General features: G+C 42.6%; 1 protein-coding gene across 1 annotated transcript; it reads right to left on the minus strand.

Annotated features, from left to right (window-relative positions):
* Positions 1 to 480: 480 nt before the first annotated feature.
* Positions 481 to 11,464, minus strand: Zp2 (zona pellucida glycoprotein 2). The gene is made up of 18 exons (XM_034514085.2): positions 11,360 to 11,464; positions 11,180 to 11,268; positions 10,188 to 10,271; positions 9,734 to 9,828; positions 7,997 to 8,143; positions 7,405 to 7,449; positions 6,704 to 6,865; positions 5,516 to 5,612; positions 5,235 to 5,419; positions 4,444 to 4,570; positions 3,566 to 3,747; positions 3,389 to 3,480; positions 3,158 to 3,282; positions 2,828 to 3,017; positions 1,573 to 1,708; positions 1,401 to 1,497; positions 1,015 to 1,092; positions 481 to 647 (listed from the first exon to the last, which is right to left on the minus strand). The coding sequence occupies exons 1-18, from the start codon at positions 11,407 to 11,409 to the stop codon at positions 502 to 504; spliced, it is 2,127 nt and encodes a 708-aa protein (XP_034369976.1). The 5' UTR covers positions 11,410 to 11,464; the 3' UTR covers positions 481 to 501.
* Between the last annotated feature and the right edge of the window lie 2,052 nt (positions 11,465 to 13,516).

Genomic DNA, 13,516 nt, shown 5'->3' on the forward strand with positions numbered 1-13,516 from the left:
CAAGTATAGAACTAAGAGTCAAAAAATCTCAGAAAACAAGTTGTAAATTTACCTTTTCCTGATCAAGTTGATAAATGCCTGCCCAGGGGATTGTGAACATGCCCCAGATTTAAAGAATGATTGAAGGTAACAATTCTTAAATATTTTTTCTAGTCTTAAAACAGAAGGCAACAGCTGGAAAGATGGAGAGATGGCTCAGCCAGAAAAGTGCCTGTCTGGCAAGCATGAGAATCTGACTTTGAGCTCCATGTGGTTGTTTTGTTTTTATAAGGCAGTGGAACACACCATATTACCGGTGCTAGGGAGTCAGAGACGGGCAGATACCTGTGGCCCTTTGGCCAGCTTGGCAAGTTTCAGGCCAATGAAACCACTTCTTTTTCTCCCCTACTCTCCAAAAAAAGTGAAGGATACCCGAGTGGCCTTACCCAAGTGCACATATGTGTACATGCATGAACATGTAAGACAAGAGTTTTACTGCAGCCTCTTTATTTGCAAGTCCAATCAGTAATTGAACCTTATAGTTCTTTTCTTACACAGGTAAGAGATGAAGCCTATAATGACCGCTGAGCCCACTAGCGCAGCCACAACCCCCAGTGTTTTAGAAGCAATGTCCTTGGTAATCTCATAGCTGTTGGGGTCCATAACACCTACAAAGAAAGCAAGTATTCAAGTCATAAGGTCAGGCTGAGCCCTTCTATAAAACTTAAGGCTCCATCACTTGGTTTTTTGGAAGTTTGCAGTAGAATGCAGCCTCACCCTCTTCAACCTAATGTCACTTCCATCCTCCCCTGCCCCACACTTCCCTCTATTATAACCATTTGCTCTTTCTATCTCAATCCAGATGGGCCAAGTCACACAATCACATGATTCTGCTGTTGATTTTTCAGGAGAACACACAAAAGGTTCAAGGTTCCCTGGCTAGGGAACTTATTTTGTTTAGTTTTATCATTAAGCATCTTGAATTTTTGGCAGAAAAACTTGCATTCAGAAGTACCCTAGATGTTAAATCTATACCTTTGGATGAAGAGTCATCTGACAACAAGAGAATAGGTCCTGGAAGGCTAACCGTCACCATGTCATCTTTGCTGGCCTCTGTGGTGGGAGACAGATCATCAAGGTTGTGTTTGACACAGGCATTCATGGAGTCTCTAGCAGATGCTCCATGGAGTATCCTATGGCATGGATCCCTTCTGTCTGTCATGGATAGATTCTCGAAGGATGGGTTCATCAGGCTAAATAAGAACCTGTGCATCTCAGGAGTGCCACGCTAGTAGAAGACTGGGTGGAGATGTTTCTTGGGATTAGGTGGAGAACAAGTTATTACTATCCTAACATGTACTCAATTCTAGAAAATTGAGGCTTGCTTTGAGCAACGAGAACAAGGATTGAATTTTTTTTACCTCGTTTGCTCCTCAGTGGTGCAGGGCAAGTCACAGAGCACAGAGGGGAGTCAAGGGAGACTTGGTTACAGATCAAGGCACTGCAGTGGAAGTAGATCTGGAAAAGGAAGAAGAGCATCAGGGGGAACCCATGCACTATCAACCTGCCCCAGGTGACTTATTGATCACATACCAGGCTGGAGAGCCCCTGTGTCTCTGACACAAAGGCAAAAGTCTTCACATCAAACCTCTGGTAGTGACCAGAATGGGCCGTGGAGGAGCCAGCTGGATGGAAAGTAGTGCGGTAGTTGTCCAGTTCGTATTCACAACTAGGAAACAGGCACCACGATGGTGAGCCATATGTAATACCACTATGCTACAGCTATGTCTATATCCTACCAGTGCTTCTGTTTTACTTGCATTCTTCTGACTGGACCTATCCATCAGTAATCACAAAGTTCTAAGTGATGTATAACACCTGTATTCTTCTATATGATACAAATGCATATTTGTTTAACCAAGTGAATAGATTCACCAACAGATTCAAGTTGTAACCACAACTTTAGTTATGAATTTCCTGAATTAATCCTATTGTGTGTGTGTTACTTGGGATACTAGCTTACTTATTACCCTAACTTGACTTTCAATTTGGTCCTAGGACAAACAGTTACTACCTAGGTTGCAACAGAAGTAGAATCCTTGCACACTAGCAGGTAATGATGGCATTAAGGATGAAAAGAACAAAAGGCATGAGAATTACATAGAGGGATAAAGGGATAGGGGCTGGCCTCATGGAGAAGGGATGCTCAGGCAAATCTTCAATGGTAAAGGGATGGGTTATGTGATTGAATGGGTCTGTATGTGCTCAAGGCAGGAGACTAGTTGCAGGTTTGGAGTCTTGTGCCATATTCCCACAGAGCCAAGAAAGCTAACATTATAGCTCTTTGCAGGTAAGAAACCCTGGAGGAGATATTTCAGGCAGAGCTGAGAGGACAAACACTATACCCAAGAGCACTGTAACATTTGTTTAGAGTCGAGTGGGATTTCTAATCTGTGCTCCACCACTTACTGTTGGAAGTAACTCATGTAAAGCTTGGATTCCCTCAAGTTGGCAGCCAGTGTTCCTCAGGTGATGGGATGGGATATATGGCAGCCTGGCATATGGTAGGCATATGGTAGGTATTCAGTAAACAGACATGAGAATTCTCTGTCTCATGATAAAGATGCAATAGAGCCAGACTGTTTTGGAGAAAAGCCCACTCCGTAAGAGTTCAGGGTGATAGAAAAGCAGCGTGAGCCACCTAATTAGATCAAGTGCTGATGACTACAAACAAGAATTAATTCATTCAGGGAATTCATAACCAAAGTCTCCATTAAGTCCCAGAAGGATTATTTTCAGTCACTAGTAAGTTGTATCTGGTCAACCCTGTGGTGTAGGGAGAACATACCCATCCATGACAATCTGCCACTGGGGGACAGAGGCCGGGTCCTCAGAAGAGGTTGCCCAGCAGTCATCCAAGACCAGCTTGATGTTGGGATCGTTCCTGTTCAAGACAATCACTTCCATGTAGATTGGCTGGCGGAGGTACCTCACTAGAGGGTATTCTTCCTTCCTGTAAGGCCGTTGGTAGGATTTGTCTGCAATTAATAGAAACTTCTTAAGGACTGAGGTACAGGCTGGCTGCAACATCCACTAGACTGAAAGCACTAGGTAGTGCATGTTAGGGGAAAATCCCCACAAAGGGTTTCGTCCATTAGCTCAAGTTACAACACCTCACCTGGGTAGGTTTGTAGGGCCAACAGCAATGGACCTGGTTTTACAGAGGCCACTGGAGAAGAATGGCTTTTGATATGGGCATTTAGTAGCATACTGTCTCTGACGTAATGACATCTCACTGTCATCCTGGAATATTGTGGGTAGGTAGATATGAAGAAATCATGTTAACAAAATCCCTGTAGTTTAAGCTAAAGCTTAAAAACAAAAAAGACAAATAGAAATTGTACCACACCTGAACTCACTGTTTCTGAATATAATGTTGAATGGTGGGCTTTCCCAGAGAGCATGTATTTCATTCTCATAGATGACGTTATCACCTTCAAACTTCAATGTTGGAATATTAGAGAAAGTTGGTCAACAAAACACTTTAAAAGTAAATCTTAACTTCTTACCATGAATTGCTACTCACTTTCTGTTTTGTTCCACATCCATTCAGAGGTATGCGAAACCTTGCAAGCCCCAGAGACTGAACCTTGAAAATAGGCTGGCAGGAGGAGTTTCCCACCAGGAGGGTCTCCAGGTTCAGTGCAGGTTTTGTTTGGTGGCTATAGACCTCAAAGTCCATAAACCCATCCTGTGTACACAGTTCATCTGTAAGTGGACAGCAGCAAAGGTTTAGAGAAAATTAAGCTTACCCTGTGACATTACTTGTCAGGCTTAAAGTGTTAGGATGAGTCAAGCAACTAAGTTTGAGTTGTCTTAAGTCTTTGTTTGGACAAACACTGATGGACCAGCTTGAGTTAGAAGACAAACGTTAAGTTACCATTATCAGTGTCACAGTCACTGAAACCTAAAACTGAGGTTTCTGAGCACTCTGGTAAGGCCTATTCAGACTGAACTCACTGATCCCAGACAATTTGAGAAGACACTGAGAAGGCAGCTTTTGATGATTGGCCTGACCTGCTTGAGGTGAGGGAAGAGAAGCAAGGCTCAGCTAGAGAAAGTGTCCACTCAGGAATCCTTTTCAGAGTTTATAGGAGTCTCAGGAACTCTAGAGAGTTAAGTAGAAGCTTGAAGCCTTTGTCCCTGGATTGGGGAATCCGATATCTAACTCAGTATAACCAGATTTCCTAAATTCAGCAGTTATACAACGATCTCTTCTCCTGAATGTCTGTGAATGGTAGCACACCATCCTATGACTTAAACTGCTATTTCTGATAGGATTCATCTTAAGTCTGAGTCATAAGCACGAAGCAGATTCTTGATGTCTTGTTATATTTTCTCACATGCATTAAAAGGAGCAAAACCAAAAACCTTCAGATAATTTTGATTACAAAACATGCCTACCTATGGAGACTGGTGACTCACAGTGGCACTCGGGGTCAATCACTGTGGATAGCATGTCCCCTTGGACATAAAAGGTCAGCTTGAGTGAAGAGAAGTAGAAGTGGTAGAATGGACATTTCTCAGAGGGCTGGAATGAGAGAATGTCAAGTTGCCACCTCAGGAAGCAGGAGTCCCTGGACATTTGCTGAGCACACTTCAAACTCATTTAGTTTCCTTCTGAGCCAAAACAAAAGAGCTGCCACTTCCTCAGATCAGAATCGTCTCTAGGCAGAAGCTTATTGCTTTAAAATACCCAGTTGCCTCATGCTCTTTGTACTATTAGTCACTAAAGCTTTAATTAACAAATCAAATTGTGTAGAATAGTGGAACCCCTTGCCAAACCCAAGAAGAGACTCAAAAGAACTCCAGAGAGGTTACAAAATACTATTGCTGTGTACATTCTATCCCTGCATCCATCAAGACTAGCCTCAGGACAATAGGATACCCTTTTGTTTGGACCAGGTTAACCTGCCATATATAACAGCATATGCAAGGTTCATCATTAGATGTCTCATGGGTAGCTTGTACTTGTCAAATGAACTAAGAAAAATCTAGGACGCTATCCACATGCAGAAGTTAAAGTGATGGTATTGGAGAGAATTTTCCGTGAAAACTCATGTAAAGTGATCAAGGTTATTTAAATCACTCTAGCAAGTAGGCTTTATGGGCAAGTCATGGGTTGTATCGTATCATCCACAAGAGTACTACTTCAGAAGGCTCTTGTGGCATTCAGGGCATGATAACGAACATACTTTTGTCTTCAAGAGAGATTTTCTGAAATGCAGTCTCAAGCCATTTGTTGCTTCTTTGTCAATCCCACTGGCATGCCATTGGTCCTCAGGGATGCTCCTTTGTCCAAAGTCCACAGACTTTAGCTTCCCAGGAAATTCTGGTATAGTGAGAGTCATGTGTGTAGCATTACAAGCCACAGAAAGATCTACAGGAAATGGTGGACAAATATTCATCATCAGCATTGGTTAAAGCCCAAGAACAATGTTTCCCACTGCTGAAGCTCTGCTCTCTCGGGCCTCACCTGGTGCACAGATAGCTCGCGAAGAGAAGGTGATCTTCTGCCCAAAAGTTGAGAACAAGAGCTCCAGCTGCACAGTATAGAGAAAGCTGCTCTCTTGCTGGAGGGTCAGGATTTTGAAGGTATTAGATTGAGTCTCTAGTAAGAATCATTGTATGTTCAAGCATTGGGTGTCACTTTAGCACAAAATGAAGTGTAGGTGTTTTGTCCAATCACTTTCAAAGTGCTCCTGGTCTTCTATAATGCCTGAAAAACTAGTGATGTCTATGGGCACGATGCATAGTGACCATTTCTAGGGAGGCTACAGCAAGAACTGGCCCTATTCCACGGCTATCTTGTACTGTTGGTCCGAATACTTACAGAGCTTGGGAATCCTATTATGCTCGAGATGAAACAAACTGTCTTTTATTAAAGTAATCAATGTATGAGCACTTGATAGCACCTGTCCCAAGCACCTATTCTAAGTACGGTCATGCACGGCTTAACAGTGAGGTATATCCTAAGATATACACCATTAAACAATTGACCTTTTACTATAGACCATAGTACCATAAAACTTAGCTTTGCCATTATCCACCTAACACGTGATTGTGTGTGTCTGAAGTTTTATACAGAGGGTAGTGCAGGTTCACATGGCACTACTACCAACACGGGAAAGGCATTGCATTGTAATGTTACTATAGCTATCATAACAAGGCAATGAAATGTTTAGATCTACTTCAGTCTTCGGGTCCATCACTGGCCTAAACCTTATGTAGAATGTGATTATATCAATTTGATGTCTCATGGATGGTCTGGAAGACAAAGTAAAAATGTTACCCAAACAGAACACCTTAATTTTTAAGACTCACAAGAATACTCTTGCTATATTATAATTTGAATGCAAGCCTGTAAAAAGAAGGAAGCATGTATAGCAAGGCGTGTGTCTCTTCTTCACTATCACGTTCCTATTATCAGTGATATACTTGGTATTAGAACTTACAGGTTGTGACAGATTCTCACTATGTAGTCTAGGCTATCCTCAAACTCAAACCTCCTGCCTTAGCTTACAAAGTGCTAGAACTACAAGTGTATGTCAATCTGACCAGATAAATATATTTTAAGTTGGTGATATAGCTCATTTGAGGACATGGTTGAAATCATACTTAGTCTGAAAAACATTGGCCATTTATAAAGGAGTTTGCCACCTACCACATAGTGAGCTACTCCAGTAGCATTGGCTGGCACATGGAGGGTTATTTTCTGGCTGTCAATCAGAAGATTAAATCCTTGTACTATGGCATCTTTCAGGGGCAGAGTGTGGGCTCTTGTACCATTGCCAATCTTAATAATCCATCCCATCTCAGACACATTCTTCAAAATTCAAAAGACACAAAGACAATTGCAAGTGGTCCTCTGATCTACACTCACATGCCTACAACACTCATTCACACATGCATGTATGCATGCACAAACCAAACAAAAAGTGAGCACTGTTTAAAAGACTGGAACTTCCTTAACCATGGGAAACTAGTGTTTTATAGAATAAGCTTTACCATGAATTTAAGTGTTAATATGATTCATAAGAGAAGAGTTGCATTCTCAGGATTAGAGAGTTGACTACTTTCTCTTCCATAGGAACAATCATGGAAGTTCTCAGAACCTACCTTACACCAGTCACTAACTGCATTTAACTCAAATTATAGATAGATAGATATCTGATACCCTCTGTCCTCTGTAGGTACCACCTCACAAATGGCAGGCACTCAACACACACACACACACACACACACACACACACACACACACACACAGAAAGAGAGACAGACAGACACAGAGACAGACAGACAGACAGACAGAGAGACAGAGAGAGACAGACAGAGAGACAGACAGGCAACGAACTGTATTCTTACCTGATTTTCATCAGCAAGCCTAGAGAAAAGTAGTGGGAAAGAAAACTGGAAAGGAAATAAAAAGATTTAGGAGAAAGTCTCTGAAATTCTGCCACTTGCTATTTTGCAGGAAATACCCAGATTAGTTGGCATAAATTAATGCTGTAGTTCCAAGAAGCCTGGCTGCTGACATGCAGTAGGAAGGGCACAGGGACAGATGTATCTAATCCTGCCCTTGGGTTTTACACGTTTGGGTTTCCAGTATCAAAAGACATTGGAAAAGCTAGACTAGTTTGGGTACAGGTCATGGGATGGGTGGGTCAATCCTATGATTATTAGTGTGACTGCAGATATTTGAGCCTTTTCTATCGTTGGGCACAGTGTGTTCAACATGGTGTGTACTCAGTTCTTTAGAGCCAATCTGTCAGGTATATGCTGTGCTTCCCCTTTGGCCTTAGAAGCAAAGCCTCAGTGTGGAAAATGCATCACGGCCACACAGCAAAACAGTAAAACAAGATTTAAATTCATTCAGCTGCTAAGCCTAGCTAGGTCTACAACAGCATTCTATTAACCCTGCCATAGCCATATGAGAGAGTCATTCCACATCACTTACAGATACGAGATCCTCCGTGCAGACAATTTCTGATTTCTCATGGGTCTCTGTTTGAATAGCTGGACAGAGGAAATGATGCATGTTGTCTTTATATCTTATATCAGCGCTGGTGTCCCCCACTCTGATGTTCACCTGGTATCCACCAATCTGTGTACAAACAGTACTAATGAGGCTGTCATTCCTCAGTGGGAAAGGCAGTTCTAGAAGACCATCCCATCCGACCATTACGGTGGCAACAAATTTGCATTTAGCAGTACAAGTTCCTGAAGTCACTTCATTCCCTTGCCAAGAGACTATAGCTAACTCTTCTGAGAGATATCCTTGTAAGACTCACAGGCTGGAAGGAGAGTGCAGACATTAGGGGTAGAGTCTGCTTTCTGTTACATTTCTATTTTGGTCTATTATGTTGGGAATCATGGTCATAACCCCAGATATCTACACAGGTTATTCAAATATACCTACTCAGCACCTAAACTGATGCCCTTGAGCTGAGAGGAGCCATCTTTGTTACTCCTGACCTCAGAGAACTTAGTCTAAGACAAGATGATTGTTACCTAACAATTTTCTGCTTACGTGTTAAAGAGTAACTATCCTAGAATTTATGTCATCTTAACTTTAAAAACCACTCTCAAAGATCATTACATAAAGGCTAGGAGACTAGATTTGGCTATTCACGGGTTGCAGTTAGGAGACGGTGAACCCAGAGAACAGTAACTGAAGCTCCTTGAAGGCCTATATTCATAGGAGAAGGACATCAGGTTGGGAGAGATATGTGCTGGGGAGTTCTGGGAGAAGTTGGAAGAGGTGAGTGAGGGGTGGGTATGATAAGCACGTTGTGGACAAGTATGAAACTTGTAAAGAAGAAAGATCAGAAAAGTTTACATTGGTATAGATTTTCACAAAAGGTATGCAATTGATTTTCTGAGCCGTCACAGATGATCTTAGTGGCCCAGATGAATGCAGAGAGAGCAGAGTCTATAAATATACACAAAGCTTACACTATAGGCTCCAGCATCAGGGTCAGGTGATGTAGCCTGTTAGACAGTGGATTTCCAGGACTCACCCCTCACCCACATCAACTGAAATCCTTGATGGAAGCTTGAGAACTTCTTCCATGTGACAGGTTTTATTTTATTACTCCTAATTACCCTGATTGGTCAATCCTGTTGCTTGGTAACAGAAAAAAACTTATTGCCTAGCAGCTGTTTGCTTTTTAACACCTGTTCTTAAGCTAGGTTCTCTATTTGCTAGCAACAAGAATAACCTTCCATCTCAAACAGGGGTTAGATTAAAATAGCTCTATGACCAAGCATTTTCTTTGTCTAAGTTGCATGTCCTGCCTTCATTTTTATAGTATTATTAATCTTTATACCCTGTGGGGATGACAGCATCTTTCCGGTTTTCCTATAAACAAAGTAGCAAGGTTAAGTAGCTTACTTAAAGTCAAACCCAAGGCTAATAGCTCAAGCACTAGGCTTTTTCAACAGAGATATTTCAGACCTCCTGTTCCCAGGGCCATTGTAGGCTATTTGGCAATATCCTTGACTTCTAGCCACAATGGTGCCAGGAGCAGAGTCCATTCCATCTCCAGAATGTTTCTGGGCATGATCAAAAGTGTCCCCTGGGTATGTTAGTAATACAACAGAATAAGCCAATCTGGTTGAGGACTACTGTTCTGTTTCAAAGTCTAAATCCACCATAATGATTATGTTCCTGCCCCCCACAGCACTTGCTTACCACTTTTATAGTACAGGTCTCATAAGGGAACTTCAGGATGAACTTTTCCAAGTCCAGAGCATAAGTGCAGTTCACAATTTCATTACCAAAGGCATCTACAGAAGACAGAGAAGCCAAGAAATGCATTCAAGCAGCAGAGCCAACTGAAAGTTCCCAGCCAGGACTTCTCATCCACATCAAAGGCATCTCTATCACTTTTGCCCCAACCTAGTGACATGATCAAACTTTGGATGTTGTGACTTATACCCTGAAGTTTCCAACTGGATCCCAAATAAGTCATACTACCCAGAAAGCCAGGTATTTCCCTCTGGGTGGCATTGAGCAAGTCAGGGACCCCAAGGTACTAGGAAGGATGGATGCCAGTCACTCTAAGGGTTGGACTCTGTGTACCCAAAAGAGGCTATCCCTGCTTTCTACAAAGTGGAATTAAAATTACATAGTACATATTACTTACCCACCACAGAAGGATTCCATTCTTCCATGTCAAATCTGCTTGAAAATTCAACTCGCACTTCGTTTTTATCACAAATGAGAGTGCCTGGAGAACAGAAAAAGTGTTTGAAAGCCTTTTGAGTGATAGGAGACACTTGCTACAGGTAAGTGTAGAAACACCATCTTCGACTGCTGACTAAGGATGGGGAGGACACTCTTCACCTCAGGGAGCTCACAGAGTAAGATTTGCAAATGCAACACAAGATACCAGAGCTTTAAGAGTGTTCCCACTCAACACCCGGGGATCCAAGGAGGACTCCAGCTTCAAGTTAACAAGTCAGGCTCAGGAACCTTGTCTGCCTGGGGATGGAGCTGCAGGTTGTGGGGATGTCAGGTCTCTAAGAGCAGAAGCTTGGTCTTTCAAAATAGAGCTTTAAGAAGAAAATCCTGGGTAAGTCCCAGGGAATTTTTGTTTGTTTTTTTAATTGAAGACTGAATCCTGCTCCTGACCTGCCTTTCTGCAGTGATGGCTCAGGGGAGAGTGTCTCCTGGGCACTTTGTTTCACAAGACGAGTTCTGGCTAGGTCTGATGCCTTAAGCCTAAGGCATAGATGAAGAACCTTGCTCCTACACGTGAGGGCTCAGAGTGTGACTTGTTTTAGGTACTGGAAAACTCGGGGCAATGAGGGCTTGGGAAATTTAGCACAGACTTTTTTTGAATTTTTGCTTAGCTAACATAGCAAGCCCACAGATGACTAGGAGAACGTCTGTAATGACTTAGAAGGGAGTGAAGCTAGGCATGGAGGCACATGCCTGAAAAACTAGCTTTAAGGAGGTTGAGGCAGGTGGATTGAGACACTGGGTTGAGGCCCGACTGGGCTACACAGCAAGTCCCTGTTGGAAGGGATGATGGAGAGAGGTAGAGGGGAGGTGGGAGGGAGAACAGGGTAGAGAGCTATTCTATCTGTAGATTTTTCTCTTTGGTCAGAGGGTTCTCTTGCCCAAGAGACATACCTGGGAAGGCAGGATTCGCTGACCGAGGGAGGTTTAACGAGTTCACTGAAGTCACAAGGGTGAATAGGAGAGAAAGCAGCCTGTAGATGCTGGATAGGAGAGAGAGAAACCATTAAGAAAAAGTGAACCTAAGCAAGTAAAGCCATTGCATCCTCGGCCCTCATTCCCAGAGTGCCTCACCTCCTGCCGCATGGAGGGCTTACGGACTCTTTCCTCTGCATCCTCGCCATGTTGGAAGAGACTGCCAGAGCACCCAGGTGAGGCTGTGCAGGCAGCTGTGTGCTGTTATAGCAGCAGATAAGCTGTGACCCCACCCTTTCACCATTGGGGGCACCTGGGTCTCCCAGCCCAGCTGAGAGGGAGTGATTTGGGAAGAAAGTGCCATCTGCCCTCCCTTACACTTGCTTCCAGGTTCAACTAGCAGCTTTTGAGGGGCAGAATTAAAACCAAAGTGAACCCAAATTAGCTCCAGGTGAGTAAATTGGTGGCCCACCCCATGATTTGGGGAGAAAATTCCAATCTTTTAAGCAAGAGATCTACAATTCCAATGTAGTGCCGGATGCTGGGGCTCACTAAAGAATGACATCTGTTTATACCACTAACGCTTTCCTGTGGTGCTACATAAGAGAGGGGGGTAAAAAATGAATACATTTAAGCAAATCAGGCCATAACACCCCTACCATTGCTCCCCAAATGCTTTGTTCTCTGACTGTTGTGGAAGTTAGAGGTCATTCCCATGATGCTCAAGAAGGACTTAAAAATTGGATTACAAAATGATATGTGGACTTGTGTCCACATAGAAAAATGTAGACACTAAAGAGTGCAGACACAGGGAGTGGAACTTCTGTAATTCCAGCACTCAGAGCTGAGGCAGGAGGACCAGGAGCTGAAAATCAGTTAGACCGAGAGATCCTGTGTTGGAAAACAACCCTTCCCAAGAAAGAGAGAAAAGACACATGGACTTTATATTATGAAATGTCACAGACTTTTTCCTATAAACACCACATGTGTTGCCCAGAGAAACTCCATTTTATGCTAGGCATTCATTTTTGTACCCACTAGCTGTTTGTCTCTATCTCTAGTTCCTGAAAGGCAAGTTCCCAGTAACCCTTAGTAGTGACCCCACCCAAAAATGCACGCCTGTGACCATCTCCTTACTGTGATATGGCTAACTGCTTTTATGGCTTCTGTAACTTGCTTACGTAGACACCCTAGGATTACTTTGGGTCACCGTGACCACTTGGCAGAACAGACCAGTTTTTGATTGCTTGCGTAGGTACTGGAAGTTTTCACCTTTAAAAAACCCCTATACCCCTACCTCACAGCATGCCTGAGATTTGGCTTTAAAGTGGTCATCCTGCTAGCAGCTAATCAATAAATCCTTTAATTATAATTGGATTGAGTCTGTGGTCTTTCCCTAAGGATCACAAACTCCATAACGCTGTATTATTTAAACAGAAATCATACCCAGAAATGAAGTTTAAAAACTGTTTTGTAGCATTCTGTTACCACTGACAACATTCTTGTGTCACATGTAGTCACTGTGAGGGTTGTGTAGTCACATGTCACATATCACATATATCACAGATATGGTTGTGTTACATGTACTCATTCCCATATGACTCTATACTAATTTTAAGGGTTATGTAGTCACTGTTTAAATAAACCAGTACTTAGTTAACTGCTCCTTCCTTATAGATGCTAAGTGGCTTCCAGGGTTTAATCATTTAAATAGGATGATATAATTTTTTTTGAGACAGAGTCTAGCAATATAGCTCAGGCTAGTTTAGAGTCAGAGATCTTCCTGCCCACTTCTTCCACATGGTGTGTTTACAAGTGGGTACTCCCATACTGGTTAACACAGTGGGTAATTTTATACATCTGTCTGGCTAACCATTACAATAATTCCTAAACATATATCTCATGGGTCAAGGAGTACTGTAATCTAAGAAGAACAGAATATCATGTAATATTTAGGCGTTTATAGGTCAGGAACCTGAGGCCAAACAGCCCTCCGAAGCTTTGTTAATTTAATATCAGTGGAGAATTCAGATTTCCAGAAACTGGGTCTTTTTGGCATCTCTCATTGCTCTTTGAGATGTCTAAATACGTTCAACTTGTGTCCCCCAACAGGTGAATCTGGTGAGCAAACTCTGGGCAAGCTTAGGGTGGTAAATGACTGCTGCATGTGTTTCCTTCCAGGTATGACTTGAAGGGTAATCTACACTTATCTACCTAAAGTATCAGTATAGGTTATAATCACATTGTCCCACTGCCTTCGGCTTCTCATTAATGTCATTCCTGGGTCCCACCCAACAGCCACTGAATGACATCCTG

Source organism: Arvicanthis niloticus, chromosome 1, assembly GCF_011762505.2.
Source record: "Arvicanthis niloticus isolate mArvNil1 chromosome 1, mArvNil1.pat.X, whole genome shotgun sequence".
Lineage (NCBI taxonomy): Eukaryota > Metazoa > Chordata > Mammalia > Rodentia > Muridae > Arvicanthis > Arvicanthis niloticus.